The sequence below is a fragment of the Falco naumanni genome, chromosome 8, assembly GCF_017639655.2.
Source record: "Falco naumanni isolate bFalNau1 chromosome 8, bFalNau1.pat, whole genome shotgun sequence".
NCBI classification, from domain to species: domain Eukaryota; kingdom Metazoa; phylum Chordata; class Aves; order Falconiformes; family Falconidae; genus Falco; species Falco naumanni.
The window spans coordinates 34,404,971-34,428,251 of record NC_054061.1 but is presented as its reverse complement, the minus strand read 5'-3'; the positions used below and the strand labels follow the sequence as shown (position 1 = coordinate 34,428,251).

The 23,281-nt window shown below is 42.7% G+C and overlaps 1 protein-coding gene across 1 annotated transcript in view; it reads left to right on the top strand.

Moving 5' to 3' along the window:
- Positions 1–23,281, top strand: part of PDIA5 (protein disulfide isomerase family A member 5) — a 101,506-nt gene that overhangs the window by 19,399 nt on the left and 58,826 nt on the right. Inside the window, exons 4-8 of the mRNA XM_040603274.1 lie at positions 8,846–8,929; positions 9,698–9,743; positions 15,861–15,953; positions 17,216–17,276; positions 21,066–21,133. Of these exons, the coding sequence (XP_040459208.1) occupies positions 8,846–8,929; positions 9,698–9,743; positions 15,861–15,953; positions 17,216–17,276; positions 21,066–21,133 (352 nt within the window). The remainder of the gene's footprint in view (positions 1–8,845; positions 8,930–9,697; positions 9,744–15,860; positions 15,954–17,215; positions 17,277–21,065; positions 21,134–23,281) is intronic.

Sequence of the window (23,281 nt, the reverse complement as noted above, 5' to 3'; positions counted from 1 at the left end):
GAGGTTGAAACCAGCCCTTTCCATCCTGAATGTGATTTAGTGAATGCTTCTGGGATTTCCTGTTACTGAATTGTCTTGAATTTTTTGATGACTGTAACTCCTGCCCAATTGTGGACTCATTATTTTCAAGAAAGCATCCATTTCTTTGGCTCTAGCTGACTATTCTTTGCTCAAACTTGCATGGTTCCCTTTACTGTAGGTCCCAAACATAAACACAGCTGTGTGATTTCCATCTGCTGTCATAGCGCGTGTGCTTGGCTTTAGCACATCAGACTGCTAGAAGAGGAAATGCCATCTGGTTAAAATGTCTGACTAATTATTGGTTGGTTTTAGTCCCACTTTTTCTGCTTTTATTGTGTCATTCTTGTAGTCCCTTTTGTTTGTCCGGCGCATCGTTCTTGTAGTCCCCATCCCCAATTATTACTTGTTATTGTTTCAATCCCATGACACTTAGCATAAGGTAAGACCGTAATTTGGTTGGTAAAGCGGCCCTTTCAAGGCTATGCATCTAAACATGTGCTGGTTTGCAAGAGAGCCAAATCTAATGAGTCTTTTCTGGGGTTTCCCCCAATTTCTGTGTTTATCTGCCCTTTAGATGAAATCTTCCTTCCCAGATTTCTGATTTCCTAGTACTTTGATACAGAAAGGCTTCTCCCAGACACAGAATCATAAATGAATTTGTTTAATGCCTTGAAATAGCAGGGAGGAATTTCAGAAATAAGGCTGCTGGTACAGATGGTATTAAGTGTCATTTTGCTCTTTAGTTTTTATCTTCACTCCTATAAAGCTGATCAGAAGTAGGATTTATTTAAGAGAATAAGTCTACTCATCTTCCTTCCTTGTAGTTGAATTTTAAACCTGATGAAAAGCTTTGAAATTGCAAATAAAAATGACCAGATCTAATAGAGAGAGAAAAAAGGAAGAAGAAAGGAATGCTGCACTGATGAGACCTCTTCCATCTGAGTAGATTTGCAGTGTCTGGGATTTCTGCCGCCTTCTACAGTTGCCTTGAAAGTGAAGGACAGCTCAGGAGTGGGTAATGCATAGAGTTAGGTGGTAGCAGGGGCTCTGTTTGCAGATGGGCCAGGGGAGGTAAGCCGGGTGTTCATCAGGAACACTTTGCAAGTGTAGTTACACTGACAACGTGGTGGTTGTGTGGATGTGATTTATATGGAAAAACTGTGCATTTGCAGCATGGATTTTCAGCGTCTTCCTTCTGTCTCTACTATAACCTGTCTGCACAGTTAATGCTAATTCACATTAAAGCGTTTTTATTTTCCTGTAAGAGTGACCATGCAGGAAGTGCTATTCCAGTCTGGAAAAAAAAAAGTATCCTTTCTTAAGTAAGCTCTCAGTTCCTTTCTTAAACCTGTTAAGTTTGGTATATTGCATTAATTCAGAAGTGCAGAGCATTTAACTAAAATCCACTGTAATGCTTGGGTGTGCATGCCTCGGCTCATGCCTCTTTTTTTCATCCTAACCATGTGTATTCCATGGGCTTTGCCTAGAATTGCTCATTAACGGTGAATCTTCAACCTTGCTGCTTTTCAGACTAAAATGAAAAGTAAGCCAGCTAAGATTTAATGTCAAGTTGCCTCCTCTTTATGCATTCAGTACCTAATTTAAAACATCCTCTAGCATCCTCTCCAGGCCCATAGTGCAGCTAAAGGTCATAAACAGGTTCCAAGGGAACAGTACAATATGCTGCAGCATCTATGTGCCCCGTGGATGATACATTCAAAACCTGCTTTTGTGGGGCTCTTAGATTAGTGTGAACTCAAAGGCAAAGTGGTAGTTGTCTCACATCCCAGGTTAGGAAGTGTTCCTTTGTACCAGGGTGTGAGTTAGAGGGTCTGGATGAGTCCGATGAGGAAAGCAGCTGCTTTGCAAAAAGAGTTCAAGTGCGAAATTTCTAGAAGCTCCTGCAAAGCCTTTGGTAGCTCCTGTGAAATGTGTTCACCTTATTTCTGTGCAGGTATGTGGGCTGCTGAGTGCCTTTTACTAATTTATATTTCCATGGAAAGTACCACTCATTATAACTTCTTGACTTTCTGCAGGGCTCGAGCTTGTAATTTTTTCCCTTAATTGTTTTTGCTTGACAATACCTGTTACCTTTTTGTCTGGAGTTTCTCTTTGCTCTTTGGCTTGCTATTGCTTGCAGTGAGGATTAATCTCATGGGCTTTAATTTTTGGAAAATACTTCTTTTTAATCTCATTCCTATAGATTCCTGGCCTCTCTAATTGACTAATAGGCACAGGGAGTCGTTTGTATTGGGTGACAAGTGGTGCTGGGTCTCTACAGCACACGGATTATTCTGTTTGCATTCCTGGCACGTTCCAGGGGAGCGTTTGGAGCAGAAGGCTGCGATTGCCTTGTGGGTCATGGAGGATTTTTGCTGCATTCTGGGAGGTAAAATCAGGCCCTAGATTCTGATGAGACTCTTTCCTGTCAGCCTGCTAATCCGAATCTTTCATTCTTCCCAGCAGCATGTTTTCTGAACGTTTTGGTTTTCATGCTCCCCCATCCCTTAAAAGGTTCAAGCTTTTCATCCACTTCATTGTTTGAGCGGCTCATTTGTTCTCTGCTATGGAAACCTGTTGCTATTGTTACTCCTTTTATAAGATAATTTCCATCAGGATCCTAGAATGGTGGCAAAATATTGCTTTGTTTTCAAAGACAAATCTTGTTTTAAGCTTTCTGTGCTGATCATTTCTGTGTCCGTCTCTCCTGGGTCCTGTTGCTATTTAAGAACCTGTGTCTGCAGGTTCTTAAACCCCACTCAGGAGCATGGTATCAAAGTGCCTGTCTGCACGGAGAGCTGTGTTTGGGCTTTCTGTTCGAGTAGATGTGAACCATTACCATCCAGCGGCTGCTTAGTACAGCTCTTTGAAGTGCTCTTGCAAGCTAGGCTGATGGTTTGAGGAGTGATTTTATTTTATTTTATTTTTAAAATCTTTTTTCTTCTCTGATTTCAGATCTGTCTTGAGAGTAATGCAGAAAAGTCTGGTTCGTTGGAGAATCAGTAGAGGAACGTCAGAGACAATATGAGGAACCTTACAAATGTTACTTATTTCAGCAGCTGCAGTTGTGGAAGCTGCCACCCTGGGCTGGGAGGGAGGAGCGAGGATGATGGGGAGGCAGTGCCTGTAGCCTGAGAGGAGGAGAGTTTTGCAGGGGGTTGGTCTGTTTTTGCTTCGTCAGTAAAGTATGCAAACTGCTGTAGTGTGAATGGATCACACAGTTCCTGTTGGAGGGTGAGACTGATAACTGCAAGGAGCGTGGTCAAAATCCCATATTGTCTCCAACAATGCCTAATGAATTGCATTTTTTATTTCAAAATCTTGAAGAAGCACATCTAACTACAGCTGACTGTTAATGACTTACTCTTTAAGATTAGGTTTGCAAGTGCAAATGTGCTTTTTATCTTTAGGTGGCTTGAAGAAATTTCTGGCATTGACACCCCTTTTGTTGCTTTTTTGGGTCACGAGCTCAATTAGTTGTTTGGCAGGATTTCAACTCCATGTTTTCTCAGGATGTTCATCAGTCCATTGTCTGGAGAGGGTATTCTATGGAAAGTGGCCAGAAAGCATCGCGGAGGCTGTGCATTGGGCTGGGAAACCCTGTCTGATAATTCACTTCTGAGGGTGGTCTGAAATTGCAGTTGCACTTCCCTGAAGTTACAACTGGGGTCGTTCTCTGTACGATGGTTTTCATCATAACATAACAGAGACAATAATGAAAGAGTGTGCTGGTAACAGGATGACATCTCTGACAGGCACCTTCCAGAGCTCTTTCCAGTGTTGGGGGGAGGCTTGCTTGGTAGGCAGCGCTGTTTCTGCTCTGCCATATTGCCCTGTTCTCAGAGCCTGTTCCTTTTCCTTACCTGCTCAGTCCTGTCTCTTCCAGCTGTTGGGACAGTGATGGTGTTTGTCTGTACAGCCACTGATACAACAGAGCCTCCATTGTGTTGGGGCCTTCAGGGACAACTGTGGTATAAGGGGCTGCTGAAGCATAACTTATGTCAATTGCTGAGCCCTGTTTCAGCTAGAGGAACATACAGATAGAAGATATAAAATCAGTTTACAGATTGTGAGGTCTGTGGTTCACATGTGGTTGCATGATATGCTGATAGAGGAGTGAGATAATTTTTGTGCCAGGCAGTTTTACTGACCTCGTTATTTAAATTGGTGCTATCAGTGTTTTTATCAGTTACTTCTCTTGTGCCTGGCAACACTGTAGGTACAGATAAAAAAAGGTGGCTGGGTCCAGTCTGCTTTGCAAAGTGTTTGTAGATGCCAGCACTGTGATATCGACTAGTGTGGCCAAGCAGCACTTGCATGTGCTGCTATTGCATCGGGAACTGGAGATGTGAGCTTTTTTTGGATGGCCGTTTTTTTGCCATTTCCCGAGAGGGGATTTGACAGTTGTTCTAGGTCCTTCCTCCCCCGAGGCTGATGTGGTTGTAGTGCTGTTTGCTCCTCTCAATGAGAAGCCAATGGGCAGCATTAAGTGATAAGGGCAATAATTAGGGAGCTGCAGAAGACCTTACTTGTGCTCATGAGATCTTCAGTCTTACCCTGCTGCCTTCAGGACCTGCCAGGACAACACTTGAATTTGCCCTGAGGAGGAGGGTGTTTTGCACTGCCATGTCCATGCAGTGTTTCTTACTCGGGATCCATCCAGCTGGGACTTGTTTTTAGAACCTATGTGGACTTACTGTAGCCAAACTCCTGGATCTTATTTTGTGCTCATCCTGTCTAGCGTTGTCCTCTGTCCTCCAAATTACCTTGACACGTTGCTGCAAAAGCCTTTGGGTTGCTCCTGCCACTGGGGACTGCCATCAGTATCTCGCTGCTTCTCCCTCCTTACAACCACAAGCTGCCAGACCTGTGGGCAGCCCTGCACAGGCAGAGCATCCTGCACTGCTCCTGAGGAGCGCCTGTGGCACATCCCCTTCAGGTGCTCGCTTCGCTGATGGTGAGCCAAAGGAGGTCAGATCTCCTTCAAAATTCCCCTCGCCCTCCTCCTGCCCTGTAACAGCTGGCTGCCTGTGCAAAGTGATTATTCATGCATGCTGATGTTGACAAGGGACCCCAGAGGTTTACCGGGAGTGCCCTAGTCAGGTTTCCTGCCAATTCCATCATAACCCCAAATGACAGAAGTGTCTCCCAGTAGAGAGGAGACGAGGATGTGAATGGGAAAGAGCAGTTTTCCTGTGATGCACACTGTCTTTGTTGTTATTTAGACTTCTTGCTTAGTTAGGTCAACTTGGATCTTTCATTTTACTGTTCTCTTACCCAGCTGCTGTATGCCTTTGCTTTTCCGGCAAAGGAGTGTTTTGGAGCCTGGCTTGGTCTTGCAGGAAGGGGGAGCATGGGGAGCATGCCTGTGGGGTTGGAAGGAAACCCTGTCATCCTGCTGCTTAAGGTTTGATCTTTTTACCACATAGACAGCTGCTGGTTAGGTCCTTTCTGGTATTGCAAATAGATTGATGTTTTGGATGATTTTCCACAGAGATAAAGCTGGATGATTTGTCGGACTGCCTGCAGGCAAAGCAGGAGTCCCTTCTGTGAGGGTTCAAATTGCTCTGGACAGAAATGCCAAGAGGCAGCTAAGCGTGCCTGCTGGGGGCACATTACTGACCTCATCCTCAAACCAGTATTTCCTGAGCCTGGTGCCTTGTCTGGAGTGTCTTGGCCTTGGTGGTAGAGTGCTGATGTTGGGGGTGGTGTCTGGCATTTTAGGTTTTGGGGTTTTGGTTTTTTCCCTCCTTTTTTTCTTAGTCTTTATAAGAAACTCTTACACTGTCTCTTCAAGTGGTGCAATTAAATTGCAAGAACTGGAGTCCTAATTACCCTCTCCCATGTGAGAGTTGAGGAGCTCATCTTCAGAAAGAGGCTGTTGGCTGAGATCCAAATGAGACAAATACCAGAGCAGAGACTGCATCTGTGTTGATATTTACTTTTGTTAAGGATAGTGGTCATTACCAAGTGATATCAGAGCAGGTTGCTCTTTGCAGGTTATTTTTGACTGTAAGTGAAAGGAGAAGGAAAAGCAGAACAGGTCCATCTCTGCCTATCTCCTTTTCTGCCTTTTCCAAACAATTGTTAGTATAGCATCTGAGCTGGTGGGTCTGGCATGTGTAAAAATCTGCACTGATGCATGAAAAAATTACTGATACATGTTCAGACATTTCTTATTCTGGGAATTTGCTCCTCTTCAATCTCTTGCTTCAGTGCAGATAGCTTCATAAACAGACTAAACTCCCAATGCAGTGGTGCAGAGAATCTGCCCACTAAATAGTAAGAGACATACTGGAGCAAACTGCTGCTCTCTTTCCTGTGATAATGGATGTGCATTCAGGCAGCTATGTGAATCTTTACAAATGGAGCAATCCTGAAATCAGGGCAGACTTAGATCCTGTTTCCTTCCGATGAAACAGCTGTTCTTATCATTCTTTTTTTTTTTTTAATAGGAAGTCATGCAAACAGAAAATGAATTGGTAGGAGTTGCTAGCTGCGCTTGCTCACAGGTACATCTGAGTAGTTATGTTTTGTAGCCTTTTTCCACTCTAAATCTTGCAGAATTTTTCTAAGATGAGTATCTGGATCCCTAAATGACACATAAGGAAAAACTACACTTTTTTTCACCACATGGTTTGAAGTTGCACCAAATCAGTGGTAGAACTGGCAACAGAATTGTCTTTATACCCATTTTGGTCTTCTGCTGATGCCAGAACAATTGTCAGCACATCTCGGGGGGTTGACAGACCCTGTTGCTGGAGGTAGATTTCAGCATTACACTTGTTCACGTCAACCACCTAACATTTGTCTTGGCAAGGCTGAGATGGCCACAAATATATGTGTGTCCTGGAAACATTTGGAAGTGTCTGGAACAGTATTTACAGATGTTGACTGTGGTGCAGGCTGACTTTAGTTAACTGTGGGGCAGTCAGCTCCAGCTGGGCCACAAGGGCTTCTTCATGTTGCTAGATCTGTCTGGGGTAAGATGGGAGGATGATCTGAAACGGGTGCCTCCTTAGCCCATGTAACCATTGCAGGACTACAGGTGAGAGAAGATAGGGTGTTTCTGGCCCCTGGGTTTGATGTTGCTGCAGACTTTCTATACAAACTCTACGTGGCAAGCCAGCTTTTCAGCAAAACTCCAAATCCAGACAATTTGTTTTATAATCTAGTTTTGTTGCAAGGAGACATTTTCATGTTAATCAGTGAACAGGTGACAAGTTTTAGCTCCACCTTCCACTGCAGTCTAGGGAAAACAAAGGTGAAGCAGACAGCAGGAAAATTACTTTATTCTCAGACTTGAATCTCCAGCCTCCTGGAGAAGCAAAGAAAGTGTTTACAGGTTACAGTGACTAGCTTTGGCTATGATCTGAAAATGCAGAATTGACATGAATTTGGTAAGAGTCTTCAGATAAACATGCTGCTAAACAATTGGGATTACAGGTGCTCCTTTTTGGTGAGATAGTTGCATGCTTTGTTAGTTTCTTAAAATGCTCAGCATAATATTCTGATTTTGATGCATGTGTCCCTAGCACAGCCCTCCTCATTTCCATCAATAGTAAGTATTTGGGAAGTTTCCACAAAGGTGTGCTCTCATCTGCAGCATGTTGCAAATTTACTGTTTGTTGTTCCTCACATTTGCAGAAAGGCAGCTGGAGAATGTTGGGAGAATTAGCACCAGTGCTGGCACTTAATTCGGTGGGGCATTTGCAACCCTTGCATCTTGGTGTCTGTAATCAGTTTAAACTTGATAGGTTTTCAGTGTTTTCATTTTCTAAATTGATTTATCTGTGTAAAAGGGTACAGGTTGTCCTCTGCTGGGAACAAGTTTCCAAGGTTTTTAATCTTGCTGTTTATCAATGCAAAGAATAGTCTTGTCAATGTGAATCATCCTCTTCTTGGTAGTTGTACTGTTTCACTCATCTCCCCAGGTCTTTGGCTAACTTCATATTCACTTCAGCTGGGAGTATCCTTATAGCTTCACTTGTACGTTGCTTAGGACAGCAGTTAGAACATGAAGACCCTTTGTCTGCCCACCTAAGCAAACGTATATGCAGTTTTCTCCCATGACCCTTCTCTCTTCTTCAATTCAGCCTAATTGCTGGAAGCGATTCACTGTCATTCCGTTTGAAAACCACCTCCAGCGGGTCTGTCTGCTGATCCATGCCTTCTCTTTCCAGAGCTGTGGCAGATGGTCTTTACCTCCACTTGTCAGGTTTGGCTCCAGAACACACCCCTCATATCTAGAACAATTGGGGTTGCGGGGCTTGAGGCTCAAAGAATTGAAATGGGTTTTGTTTTCTGCAGGACCTTACGGCTAGCCACTTTTGATCTGAGGTTGGAGATACCATGAAGACATTTCTTTTGGGTTTTGAGTTATCTTCTGCCAGATATAAAAGCTGACCTGCACTTTCTTCCCCCCCCCCCCCCCCCCCCCCAACAGTGCTTTTTGACCACCTATATTGACCTAACAATAGCATGGTCTTGAAAACTTAATAAATTTTCTTTTGATCCTGTGAACAGAAAGGTCTGCTGAGGTATTTGGATGTGGTAGATAGATTGTTTTTCTACTGGTTAGGGCCTAGCTTTGGAATGTGGTTTTAACACAGTTCACTGTGTCCTGACTAAGCAAACTGAGAAATTAAATTGGCTAATGCAGCTTTCTGCAATGCTTGTCCCACAAACTTAGCTGAACAGCTTCCAAATTACTGTTAGTTGCAACTAATAGCTGATGAGGGAGCACAGCAATGAGTTTTCAGAACTGAATGCATTTGATTTCCTTTCTTGTAACCATTTTTCTTCCAATATGTGTTTTTTGCAGTGATACTGAAAGCCGAAAATTATGCAAGAAGATGAAAGTAGATCCAAATTCAAAGGAGAAAGGAGTGGAATTACTCCATTATAAGTGAGTGCTGGTCTGGGATTTCTAGTTCCTAATTGTTGATGTCCATGTTAGGACCATTCGTTCTCCTTGCAGCTCCATACTGCTGCAGCATAAAAACAACTTATCCTTTGACATGTGAAATTGATTGCTGCTTCTTCAGTTTGCAGGCATGTGTTGTGATAGAAGTTGAGATAAATTTATTCTACTGTTGAATAGAGTACACTAAAAGCACGAGTGGGGCCTAGGAGAGAGATGCCCAGTGGACTAAAACTACCCAGCACACAGGGCTGATGCCTGAGACTTGAGCTCTCACTTTCTCTGTCACGTGCCCGCTGGCATGTGCCTTGGGCAAGTCACTTCATTCTGTGTTTGCTCTTCTGACTTGATATAGTACTTAATAAAGTAAGTGGAGAAAGGCAAGTGTAGTGAGACAGCAAGAGATTTTCTTCCTGGAAATAATAGGCGTGGGAGTACTGTTAAGTGCACGAGACAGCAAGCAGCTGCATCTCCATCTCCAAAGATCATGCCTTAGTAAATATTCTTGTTAAAGTGTCAGAGAGGAAATTATTTACTAGTAACCTGTTTGCTTTACGCTTTGTTTTGCACCCTCCCTTTTTCCTTCCTCTTTTCTTCCCCACCCCCTTAAATTACTGTACTGTAAATTCTGCTTAGTTCTGTGGTTTCAGCAGGGTAATGCTGCTTGGTTAGTGAGAAGTGAGGAAGAGCAGCTGTATAATTTCCAGCAATGTTACTGTAAGTTAACACTATTCCTCACTCCTTGTTCAACAGGGATGGTGCGTTTCATACTGAATATAACAGAGCAGTCACATTGAAGGTACATTTAAATATTTGATTATTATTCTTTTGCTTTTGTTAAATATGGTGGGAGACACTTGTGGATTAAAAACAGGTGTTGGTACTTTTTCATGCTGTAGGCATGAAAGGGAGGGGGTTAATCTTCATAAACAGCTGTCAGAATGACCTAAAGGTTTTTGCGTGTGTGTCTGCCAACTCACAGATCCAGGAAAATTGTTTATTATTAAAAAGATTTAACCCATATTGAACTGTAATGTAAATTGTGAATTAACTTGCAGGCTGGTAACAAACAAGGATTTTATTTGTTTAATTACAAGGTGCTGTTAATGGTGGTATAACTAAAAGTATTAGTTGATATGGCATTTTGATAAGTTCTCTGAGGTTTTTAGATTGTGTATTTACAAACTGTAAAGAGAGCTGAGTGGCCTTATCTATTATTGGGTTATGGAACTACAGTTCCTATGGATGTGCCCTGAGTACAGCAGGGATTAAATGACCTTCCTTCTCCTGCAAACATTGACACAGGGCAACAGAAAGCAACATTCTGTGAGTGCAATGGAAGGAAAAAGACATGAAACATGAACTGAATATGTAGATCGTAATGATGGTGGAAATGGTGGACTAAAAACACTACAAGCAGACCGAAAGTGTGCAGCCTTCCTCCGCAAAGCTCTGGTGAAGCGCTGAGAGTATTCTTACGTGAGGCTGCAGCCCTGCAATGACTTGGTTTCCAAAAATGACTTCTGTCCAGCTCTGATGCCCAGTTCCCATTTCTCCTCCAGCATACCAGGGCTTTGCACCATCACCAGTCTTGTGGAGGCTTGATGATATCACCCCAGGCTGACGTTGTTACATTTTCTTCCCTTTTCTGGCTCGTTCAGGGGTTTTGCCTGGGGTGGAGGAAAGCCTGTGTGAGATGCTACATGAACCCAAGGTCTGTCAGAGTGGCTGTTCCGAAGCGCAACCTTCCTTTTACAGCCAGAGTTGTGGGGGACTGATGAAGGGACTGTCTTGGAAGTGCACCCTGGCTTGGGTCATCCATTCAGCCTGCATTTAGGGTTGCATGCAGGATTTTTCTGAGGTGGGACGAGTAGGACCACGTATCTTCCCATCTCCTGCAGCAGAAATCTTGCCTGGCGCTAGGAAGGACAATATTAGATACCCAGCCTAATCAGCAGGTTCCTGAAACTCCTTCTGTACTTAGTGAAGAAATGTACCTGGTGAATTTTTTTCCCTCTTGGTGGGTGATGGTTCAAGGGAGACTTGTTATGTTTGGGTGATTTGAACAATGCAATGCACGTGTCTTTCCTGCCCTCCGTAAAGTGCTGCAACCAGGAATTAGTGCTGTGACTCTGCCTTACAGATCAGATCGGAAAGCATCTGCAGAGCCCCAGGGGGCGTTGGGCTGAGAGGCAATCACAGCACAAGAGGAACCATACCGTTTATTCCTTCAGTGGCTGTTTTGTTATGAGCATTTCCCCCTTCCCCTTTGCCCTGCCAGCTGGAGAGAAGGAAGCAGCATCCTGTGGACAGGGATGTGGGATTCCAGTATGACTGGAAGATGGATTTTGAAGCTCACTCACTCTAAGAGCTCCAGTCTTTCTTCATTTAACTGCCCCTGTGAAACCAGCTGCTAATGATTTAAAGGTTGGACACTGTATCAGAGCTGGGTAGTGGTTAAATAACTCAGCTTAGTGTTTACTTGTTCTGCTGCTCACAGCTGCCTGAATAATTTCTGTATTTCTCCCTCTGTACCACTTCTCCCTGTTTTCTTGTGTTGAGGTGGTGACCCTTGTTTCTCAGCTGTGTTTGTCAGGAGTCTCCTAGTACATTATGAACAGCGAGCAGCAGAGCAACACAATTATGTAGGGTATCATAGTTATTTTACGGACAGGTGGACACACTGAAGAACAGGGAGATTAAAGGATTTGTTTCACATGATTCAGCAAGCTAGTGGTAATAAAACTTGGATCTTCTTTCCAGGCATCCAGTAGACATATATTAATATATGTATGACATTTTGGAGAATGATGGACACAGTTTTGAAGAATTGTAAAAGGATTCTTCGGAAGTAATCGGCAATTTAATATATGTGGCTGATCCAGCTGATAGTGTACTTGGGTTTTTAAGAAAAGCTTTTAATATCTTAAAGTAACTAAATCCTTATGTAATTAGCAGAGATGCCCTTGTGGGTTTACTGTTAGAAAAATGAGGAATAAAGCATATTCCAGTGTTCACAGTGAGGGGAAGTTAGTTAGCAGTCAGAACCTCCTGCTGCTGAGACCTGTGCTAGGATCTAAGCTGTTTGGGCTATTTGGTAAAGAGAGATGGACTGCAAGATAACAAATCTCAGTGGTGCAAAACTGTTAGGAGTAGTTTTCAAAAAGTATTTCCTAGTCTTTGCAGAAGGGCTTAGGTTCTCACAATACCAAGTGGTTTGTCAATATGAAAGTAGGAACTTGTAGGGTAATGAACGTGAGAGGGAAGGAAAGAACACCGCTCCAGCTGTGCTGGAGTAATGCATACTGTTGTAATGGGGTTTGGATTACCAGTCAGGGCAGCGGTTGGCTTGGAAATAAAAGTCAAATGATTAGGAAAGGAACAGAGAAGGGAATAGGAAGTGTTATACCACCATTTGAGTCCATCGGGTTCTTTCATCTCGTGTTTTGTAAATTATTCTGGTTGCCCCATCAAGTGAAAGATGTAAAAGTATTGCAGAAGGATGATCAGATGGTGCAGGTGGCCTGAATATGTACGTGAAGATTCTTGGGCTTGGAAAAAGGGACAACTGGAAGAGATTGGTAGATATTTGTATAACTCTGAGTAGCTTGAAAAAGGAAATGATTACCTTCCCCCCCCCCCCCAATTTGGGTGCAGTGGTGTTTTGGGACAGCCAGTTTGAAACAAATGACTATACAGTGTTTGAAAAAAAACCCCAAACTTGTGGAACTTATAGCTATGTGTTGTGAAAGCCAAGAATTTAGGAGTCTTAAAAACAGTTTTAGGTAGTCATAAAGGATAGATCGATTGGCAGTTAGCAAGCACAGAGGTCCAAATACAACAGCTGGTGCAGAGTTCATAAACTGAATTACTTTTTGCCAGCAATTGAGAGCATATACCAGTGTATGCTATTTAAGAATGGTACTAGTGTAGTTCCCCACTCCCTCCCCCCCAAGTATCTGTAGTCAGCTGCTGTTGGAGACTTAAGCATAGATCAATCTTTGACCTTAACTGATAGGTCTGTTCATATGTTGCTTTAGCCACACCATGTCCTAATCCTCAATAGTGCCTTAAGGCTAGTATCCAGACTTTGTTTATTACATGATGAAACCTCTTCTGGAGGATAAAGTACAGGCAGAGTTTTACTTGCCTTCTAAAATGGAGAAAACTCATTAAAGTACAAATCTGCTCAGTACTAGCAAACGGAATAGACTAACCCAGTAAATTGGTTGTGCTCTAAACTGAATCCTTTTCAAGTTTGCTCTTACTAGGTGTATGTGTATGAAATCAAGGGAGGCCTTTTTATTAGCATCCCTACTGCATTATACTTCAAAGGAGTGAAAAGTACAGGGACGTGTTTGTGTGTGTATGTATTTTTCAGGTTAAAACCTAGGTCCATATATGATAGCCAGCTATTATGCTGTTAAAACTTGCTTGCTTTTAGCAACATAGGCTGGATGAAGCCATGCCCTGTGCTCTACTGAATTGCTGGTTAAAGTTCAAAGCTGTCACAGGGGTTCGGGCAGTGGGCTACAGTCCATCGTGGCTCAGTGCCATGGGGTCAAAGTGGGTCCTGACCATGTCATGGCAGGACAGGAGCATAGCTGATTCTGTGGGGGATTGCTGTGGCCTGGATCTTGCTCAGGTGTCTAACCCAGCAGCCTGGGGACCGCTGCTTTTCTGTGATTAGAAGGAGGTGATTTGTTTGGGGCTGGGGCAGGCGGGGTGTCTTTCCTATTTAAAGACACACAAGACATTCTCTTCACTGCATGGAGTAATGAGCACAAGGCAACATGCTGCCTGCTCCTGCCAGAAGACATTACACATCTAATTTTTTCAGTCTTGGCTGAGAGGAAGAGGCTGGATGAATTAAATCTCTTTAATGCACCATCCTCTAACCACATCTGTTTCTACATGACTGAACTTGGCATGCAGGAATTCTTGAAACTAGCAGAGTCAATTGCACTCATTAGCTGTTTAAAATGTGGACCCCTGTCTCCTCCTCTCCAGTGTATAGTTGAGGTCTGTGCAGACTGAGAGTGAGCTTGATGTAGCTTTCCTAAATGTAGAACATCTCTGCTGCTTTATCCTGTTCTCTCCTTTCCCCATGTATTATCAAATCTTCTTAGAGCATCATTTGGGATGTTAATGCCTCTAGTTTTAGAGCTTTTGCAACTGTAAGTCCATTATAAATTACTTCTTTTGTTTTTTTTTTTTTTTTTTCTCTAGCTAGCTCCTTTCTCTGCTAATGCCATATTAAAACGAATTTCTTCTCCTTGAAGTGTTTGTGGTCCCTGCATTACTACCTCACCCCTTAGGTCTTCTTACTGTGTACATTAAGTGCTTTGCTTGCTGTCTAGTTACTAATATATGCTGCCTCTTGTGATAAGACAAATCTTTTCAATATTAGCTGTGCAAGTAGACAGAAATATAAATGCAATAAATGGATCCTGCTGTAAGCTCTGAATCCTCCCGAGCCTTGCAGTACCAACTGAGATGCAAGAAAATGAGCTGAACTCTACTATCTGTTAAGTTTTTGGAATGTTTTACTAGAGCAGCCCCACCAAAGGCAGAGAGCTGGCAAAAGCATCTCTGAGACATTCAGCAGCATGTGTCACTAGGTGTGCTGCTAACCTGATCTTGAGAAGGTGGAGTACAAACCTAGGCTTTTAGAGAGATATTCTTGGTGTGTGATAGTATATATTCAGCTCTGCTCTTCACTCACGAGCTGGTTTGGCGAAATATGCCATGGGCTGAAAAAGGCCTCAGTGAAGCTTTTCTATGCTCCAGCTCCAAGGAAGTTCACTTAGTGCTGTGGCAGCAGCATCCACTCACTGTTACATAGAAGGAAGCTCCTCGTGGACCATGGTATGTTACTGGTGTGGCAGAGATCCTGCCTTGGAGTGGACACCTAGCTACAAACAATGCCACAGAGGAAGAAATGGGATCAGTCTGTGTGGTGAATGAATGCAGAATACCAAGTAGTGTGTTTCCAAGAGCACAAATGTCTGAGGATAACAGTGATCAAGCCTGTGCTTCCATGTACAGCTGGAATGAGGGGCAGTGTGACTCTGCTGGAATCCATGGAGAGCATTTCATTGCCTTCGGAGGGCTGGAGTTTCTGTCAGACAGAGGCTGAAATCAGAACCATCAGAGAGTATTTCCTTATGATAAAGAGGGTATCTGGCTTACCAAAACAGATTGTTCGTTGTGTGTCAGTCAGGTAAACCAGTCATAAAGTATGTGTGCATGTGTACTTTGCAGCTTACATATTCAACAAGCTGAATCCTAGGTTCTTGTATTTCCCACTTCTCTTGTCATGTTTACTTCTTACTCTCCTACTTAATACCCATTCAGTACAGTTTCTAGGTAGATGGGTCATAGAGGAAACTATTGGTGGGTTATTCTTCCTTTGACCAAAGCAGCAGTTTGATCTTTGAAGTGTGGTGTTCACTGCTTTTGCTCACAGCGAGTGTCAGTGGGCCCTCCAACTAGTCCTGTTGGATTCAAAGGCTACTCAGATATGGTGAAGGGCATGGGAACCTGACCTCAACATAAAGAGAAATCTTTCCTGCTAAGCCAGGAAGTAGGTATGGAAGCGTTATGTATCTAGTACCATTGAAAGAGCTCTCTGAAGGATTCTTGAAGCTACTGTTTGTGTATTGGTCTACTTCCACACTGTTTTCCTCAGTTTTATAGTGGAAATGGGATATCAGTTGTGAGGAAGGAATGCACACACGTGTGACTTGGTTCTGCAATAGATTTGTGTTCATCTGCATCAGAGCAGATGCATATATGCGCAGAAAAGCAAACGTGCTAATTGGATGGGGTTTGCATGACAGCATGAGTTTGAGATTTAATGTCTCATGGTTTCCATTCGTTTTGCTTTAAAAACTTTTTCCCCTGTTTGTTACAGTCTATGGTGGCCTTTCTCAAGGATCCAGAAGGCGCTCCACTGTGGGAGGAGGATCCCGAAGCCAAAGATGTTGTGCATGTTGACAGTGAAAAGGTACATTAGCTGGATCGATGTTGTATATGTTTTATAAATACATGGGATGAAGGGAATGTCTATGTTTGTGTTAACTCTTAATGAAGCACCATTATTTCCTTTTTTAGGAAGGAAAGTGTAACGCACCCAAACTGTTTTAGGTGACTTGATAGAGTATGTGGATTGTGGTAACTATAAAGTGTCCTGCTTCTCACCTTCCTCTCCCCTATGTGTGGTCATGCTATTAGTCTGCAGCTACATGGCAGGTATCAAAGCATTGTGGATTGTGTGGCAGAAGAGACCTGTTTGTCTCGGGTGTAGTGGCTTGCAAGATGCAGTCACTGCAGGGTGCCAGTAGGAGGTAAAATGCTGCTCTTGCAACTGCAGGTGGTCGTTAAACCTTGGGTTCCTTCATATACCTGAAGTTGTCTGGAGCAGGAAGGAACAGGATCTATATTTTCAGGGATTTAACCTTGTACAGTAACCATCCTCTTATTTTTAAGTGGGAAAGCAGCAAATATGATGAGACTACCTTAAAAAACCAGTGCCACTATAGAGCTACCCATTATATTCTTTCTAATATAATCAGCTTGGTCTTTTGTATTAGTTTCTTAGTCTGTATATTTTTAAAACTTTAATTGATTAGACTCTAGCTGGTATTTCATAAAAGGCCTTTTCAATTTTCTAGCTTTCATTTTTAATATTAGAAACAGTTATTTTGACATTCAGTTTTTGTAGGAAGATTAATTTTTAATGTTCACCCTCTGTAGTCTATTACAAGCCTTCCAAGGGTTGCATTCAATTTGAAAACTTCATCTGGTTTCTCTATCATGCTGATACTGAAAAATCTTTTTTCATGGCTTCTAATACCTTCAGCAAGGTTTCATAGTGTATAAACTGAACTTGTTTTGTTTATTATTGAGTCTGACTTTTTAGAGTATGGCTTTTTGGATGAGTCAGGGAAGAAAAAGTTCCCAGTCAGAGATCCTGCAGTGAGAATGAACCAAACCATGCAACTTCCACATCTCAACAGTGAAGATACTGGTCTAGGATATTTAGCATATATTCAGATCTATAATAAATTTTGCCATCTTCTTTCAAATTAAAATTGAACAAGGAGAAGAAAGTAGTCTTGTCTGTTAGAAAAGGTGACCCCTCTTTCCTCAAATAAATGAGCCTATATTCTATGGATACATATATTACATTTTTTTGAAGTAGTAACACAAATAATGAGGCATCCATGTGTACAGGCTTGTTTTTATTTTCTGTGGTTCGTTCTCTAGGAATTGAGAAGGCTTCTGAAGAAGGAAGACAGACCTCTTCTGATGATGTTCTATGCCCCCTGTAAGTAACAGCATGTCCTGTCACCTCCATCTCCCTTCTCCACTGAGAGATGTCCAGGTCTGACTAGAAGCTTCATCTGTCCTTCACTAATGCCATCTTGTCCTATCTTTATCATTCAGCTCCTTGTGTTGTTCTACCTGTTTGTCCTCAGTTTTCCCTAGTTGCCCATCACTTTTATCCTAGTCTTGCCTCTTCTTGTGATGATGCCTCTCGCTTAACGTTCTTTTAAGCAGCTGCTTTCTGTAATTTCTTTACCTGTTGACCTTTCTAGATTTGTGTTGTACAAGGCAGAAACACTGTATGCTGAGTGCATAAGTGTTAATACATCTGCTTGAGAGTGCCTAGCCCTCTGGCATGTATGGAGCTCTTACTTGCAAATGGGTGTTGCTCACGCTTTCTACTTTTGCAGTTTGGGCCATAGATGAGACAGGCTGGTTCCATGCAAGCAAAACATCTCCAGAGGAGACCATGGAGTTAAAACCCAACAACTTATTTGTTCTTCCTAACTGCAGGCAGAGGGAACAGTGCAGTGGTCAGGAGCAGGAATATCTTTCCTACTCCACTGTGTTCCTACCCACACAGGCAGGAGAAACTTGAATACAAGTGAGATTTCACAATGGCAGCAGGAAGGAAAGAAAAGAGCATACTGGAGTCATTGAATTAGTTTTGTGACCTTGGCCTTGTATTGCTGCTACCTTGTCATTGCATTGGCCACTTATTCCTTAATTTTGCAGATTTATAACTGCTTTTTTGTGTATCCTAGTGACTGGTATGTGAGAGGCTTTCCAGCTCTTCAAAAAAAGATGGTGTTGCACTGGAGTTGTTGCTCAGATGGAAAGCAGGGGAGCCATGTGAAGGGAATGAATGTGTGACCTAAGCTAGAAAAGGCTCCCAGCACTGCCCTAATAGGGAAATAGACGTTAGGCACCACTAGCAATTTGTTGGCTGATTCTCTTTAAAACTGTGCCCTGTGGCAGCATTATCTGGTGTTTCTTAGTGTATTTTCTCTTGTAATTACTTCCTGAAATGCCATTCTACCTTTTTAGTCTCATCTGAGTACTGCCAAGATAGCCAGAATTGTCCAAGACTTAGTTTGATGCACCACTAAGAGAATGTTTTTTTCCTGTAATTAGTTGCAGTTCTGTGCCTTCCAACTCTGCGGCAGGATGGTCCTGCGTGGCCTGGCATGACACGTGGTCCTTCCCAGTAGCTGCTGCTGCATTAGCATCAGCGGGAGACGATACGCCTGCCTCTGCCTGTAAATCGCCCCTTTGGGGAGAGTTCAGCTGCAGAGTGCTTTCACAGTTTACCTGCATCACGAATAATTGTTTTCCACAACTGAGTCTCTCCCTGGAATGTGCCTTATCTAACCCTTCATTCTCTTTGAACCATTCCCCCAGAAACCCTCCTCCTTCCAGTTTCTCTCCTTTGAAGTGGCAAAACACCTGCTAGTCTTCAGTGCTGTAATACTTCTGCTGCTTTCTAAACTGCTGTGAAGGAAGCCTACTTGTAAGGTGTTTTTTTTCTCCCCTCTGATTTTGCAGTTCATAACTCCCTCATCTTTTATTTAATACACAAGGCCTTCTAACTTGGTTCTTATCCAGTTTTTCTTTTCTTACTCCTGTTACTGGAGACAGGATATAGTTGCATTAAAATACTGGCTTTGGGCAGCTGAAGTTACAGGTTACATACAGGTGTTACCTTTCATAACTGGGAGCATCAAATCAAGGCTGGTCGCTAAAAGAAGTTCTGCTTTACTTTTAAGAGGTGACTTGAGGAGGTCTTTAGCATGAGAGGAAGTGAGAGGCTTTGTCTGGGAAGCTGTGGGGAAGACAGCTGCATTATTTCTCTGCTTTGTTGGAGGCACGGGCTTTAGATTCATTGTGGCAGATTCATAGGAAATGGGCTCTTTCATTATGTAGCAGTGCAGAAAGAGATGAAAGCTACTGCAGACTTAAATGTAGTTTCTTCAGTATTTCAGGAGTACTTGGTCTGGGTAAAATGACTCTGAGCAAAGACGTGCTTTCCTTTAGAAGATATTACCTGCCATTTGGAGACCATTCACTGTACTTTTGGACCTATATTATAAAGTCAGACAGCACTAAATATGAAAAATTAGGTATACTTAGAGGCATTCAGATTTATTTCTAGTTAACAATGTCAAAAGAAGACTCCTGTAGGAAATGGTCTGGATCTGGCAGCAAAAAGCAGCTGTTTACAACATCGTTGAAAACAGGGCTTTAAAAATGGAAGTGTTAACTAGTGGAAAAAGTAATGTGTGTGTTTAAGCCCTCCACTTTTGAGACAAAATAGAAGAAGAAACACAAGAAGAAAAAAGTAACTTTTATGCTTGTATAGGGATATATGGGGCTTGACAGTGTCCTGAACAGTATAACCCAGAAATGTGTGGGCAGGAGGGGTACCGAAGTGGGTTTGGGAGCAGAGCTCTGAGGCAGCAGCAGAGCTGGGAATGGAAGGATGGTAGGGGTGATGGCTGGGTGGAGGAGGCTGGTATGTGCCTGTGCTCCAGAAGGGAGTCCAGGGAGCAGCAAAAGGTTGAAGAGGGGAAGAGAGGGAAATTGGTAGCTGGGGGAGTTTAGGGCCTGAGGCTTCTGAAGAGAGAAGAAACAGAGGACCCAGAAGACGGTGTTAACAACTCGTATCTTTTAATGTCTGCCCAGTGGTTTGGTTGAAGCTGCAAGACCTCAGTGGGCCTCAAATGAGTGGTCTGTGCCCACCAAGAAATAGTCGTTTTGACCAGCACTAATTTAACAACCTCACTGGCAATTTCAGCACAGAGATCAAAGGTGGAAAGACCACAGAAACAAGAGCTCTCTGTCCTTTGATTAAAGGATGTTCCTCCAAGGCATGCTGATGTGGTCCTAAACCAATGGCTGCAGAATCTGTTCCTCCTTTCTGGAAGATACTTTCAAAACTATCATCTCTTCACCAGAACAGAAGCGTTGACTACAGTCCCGTGGTGGATCCAAGAGTTTCCACAATTAAGTGTCTGGAGTGTTTGAGCAGAGCTTCCTTTCTTTTATGCTGCCTACACTCCTGCCTCTTCCCCTGTGCATGCACACATTTTACTTGGCAGGGGTAAAACCTGCTGCTTATAAGGTGATTTACTGCTAATCTGCTTACAGTCAAAGCATCGCCAAACAGCTCTTAGAACTCTCCAACTATACATTAGTGGTCTTCCTCACTTGCCTTTTGTCTTTTCCTCAGTGCATAAAGTTACTGTATCTTACAAAGGGTGTTGCTTCTTCCCAGTTACAACTTCTCAATTAACAGAGCACTGTTTTAACTTTTGATGTCTGCTTAATGTGTTTATGCAATGCTTCTCAAATTAATTTCAAAGACTTGTTAAGCTGGGGTGAATCTGAAGTACCTCTCCCCATCCCTTAAAGACCAGAAATGCATGAAGCTCTTTGGTTTGAGTTCACAAGCATGACATCTTCCATTGACTTTGATGTGTGAATTTCACCTTATGTTCCCCTCTGGGCTCAGCTCAGAGCCTGAGGAATGTAAAATGGTGTTACTCTTTCCAAAACTGGGTTGAGAAATAAGTATGAAAATTAATAACATGAAAAACATGGAAAAACAGCTACATGTAACAAGAAGTAACATTCTTAGAAAATAATAATTACTTAGTGAAACAGATGAATTTTGTTTTATTTTGTTTTAAATTTAAAACCATGTTGTTTCATGTGCTTTGGAACATAAATCCTGTAGGACTGGTTGAATAGAGTTGTTGGCATATTACTTACACAATTTCTTTTTTATCAGGGTGTGGTGTTTGTAAGAGAATGATGCCATCTTATCAGCAGGCAGCCACAGAACTGAAGGGTAAATATGTAAGTGAGAAGATAAGATTTATATGAAATTTTAAAAATCCTTTTGACGCTTCTTTGAGTATTTAAAACCACAGATATTTATTGAAGTGGGGAATTTTTAAGCAAGTGGAAACAAAACAGAAATGAATGACTTTGCTCCACATCTCTTCAGGATTGTCCCTTGGTTTTTATTCTTTCTAAAACTTTGGAGAATGAGGTGTTAACTCGCTTTCCCTTTAGATAAAGTGTAGTTCTTGCCATGAAAGAAAGGGTTTGTGTTTAGACTCTCATTTGTGAGTTTGTAGTCCTTTTGAGTTCATTTTGGCAAAGATAAAAAATGTTTGCCGTAATGAGTTTGAATCAGCTTTTTGGCCTGACGTTTCATAGCAGGGTCAAGGGTGGATGCCCTTATAGTAATCATTAATCCAATTTTTTAGTGGAGAATCACATTGTCATGGGAGGGGGATTTCCCTACGTTAGCTACTGATTGTCCTCCTAGCCACTAAGCGTAAGCATTAATAAAGTTGTGCAGTTTTACTATAGCTCTGCCAACAAAGTTAGCATTCATACCGCATTGAAATGAAAGTCAGTTTTGACTGCAATAAAATCCATCAACAGCAGTCACAATAATTTAGTTACCTGTTTGTACTAATACGGTTTATTGATCTCTCTAAACAAGTCAAAGGCATTTCTCTAGTGAAGATTTTATAATGTGCTTAACGTATAATTTGCATTATACCAATAATACATGAGTGACAAAGAAATGAGACTGTTTCATGGCTTCAGCTGCATTTGGTCTGACTCTGACTGTTGGGTCATTCACTGTTGAGCTTACAGGTTTCCTCAGGAGAGGCAGTATGGGACGAGGAAAAGATGAAGCACTGTGGTTCCTTGCTAGGGCAGCTCTGGCCATTGCCGCTCATAAGCGCCGAGTGCTGTCAGACTCCCTCACGCTCTCCCAGCTAGTTGTTTTTCAGAAGAGTTTTCTCTAAATACTTGTTTGCTTAGGGCTGAAACGAGTGGGAGTTGTTCAGATCTATTTAGGACGTGGTACAACCCTTGAAGATATTTTCAATAGTGTTTTCATCTAGCCAGGCAGCACTCTAATGCCATCTCCCCTTGGTGACGAGCGTGCTGCCGTCCTTGGGAAGGCACTCCTGTCCCCCGTGTGGGCACAGTGCAGGGTGTGGAGTGGGCCGGAGTTGGGAGCGTAAAGAATCACCTGCAGAGGTAGCGCCAGAGAGGAGGCACGCTGCAGAGCACTGCGTTCTCCTGCAATTATCCCTTCCTGGTCCGTGTGCAGCTTGATTTACTACAGAATTTAGACTCCGGATCTATTCTAGTTCCTTCCTCACTTGGAAGTGGTTTCTGTAGATCTGAGCTAATCCTGCACAGCTGAGTGCCAGGTCTGTGGCACAGCTCTGAGACTGGCAGCAACTGTGCTTGATGCTGCTCAGGTAAGGGGTGCTTTTTGTAGTGGAGTCGTTTTAGAGCAAGATCAGTTCAGAGGAAAGCCCAGTTATGCCACTGCCACCCGTGTCTTTCACAAAAATCAGTCTGTTCATCTAAAGTTGGCCTCATTAGTTTCCTGAGTGGGATGTGTACACAGTTTGTCATTTCTAAAGTTAACTGTACTCGTCGTAAATTATCCATGGGGTACCTTAGCACGATGGTGACCTCTAGATCAGACTTTGCTGGAAAGTTTATGATTGGTTTGGATGAGCTGAAGGTTTGACCTTTTAATCTGACCTGTCATTAGCTATCAGGATGTGCCAGGCTTAAAAGCGATTATTGCCATTATATAGCAGGAAAATTAAGTACAGTATTGGCTGGTTCATAGGTCCTAAAAATGAAAAGGTGAACTGTACCTGTCACTGGTTGCTGTGTTCTCTTGGGACTGGTTGCTTCTTGTCCTGGCTCTATTAGGGAGAGGAAGGCAGTGTGGCATTTTCAGTGGCACGTTCGCTTTAGATCTTGCAGTTCCATTACACCCAGCGCAGAAGGAAAAAGAAGCTCTACATTGTAAGAGGATGGCTTCTTTTATCCTTGATATGAGAGATTCCTGTGGTTTGTGGGTGGGATGGGCTCTGGTGAGTGACTGTCACTGATGCACTATGGCCTCAGTGCAGGGAGGAGCTAACTGGTGGTCAGCAAAGCACTTTAGCATCT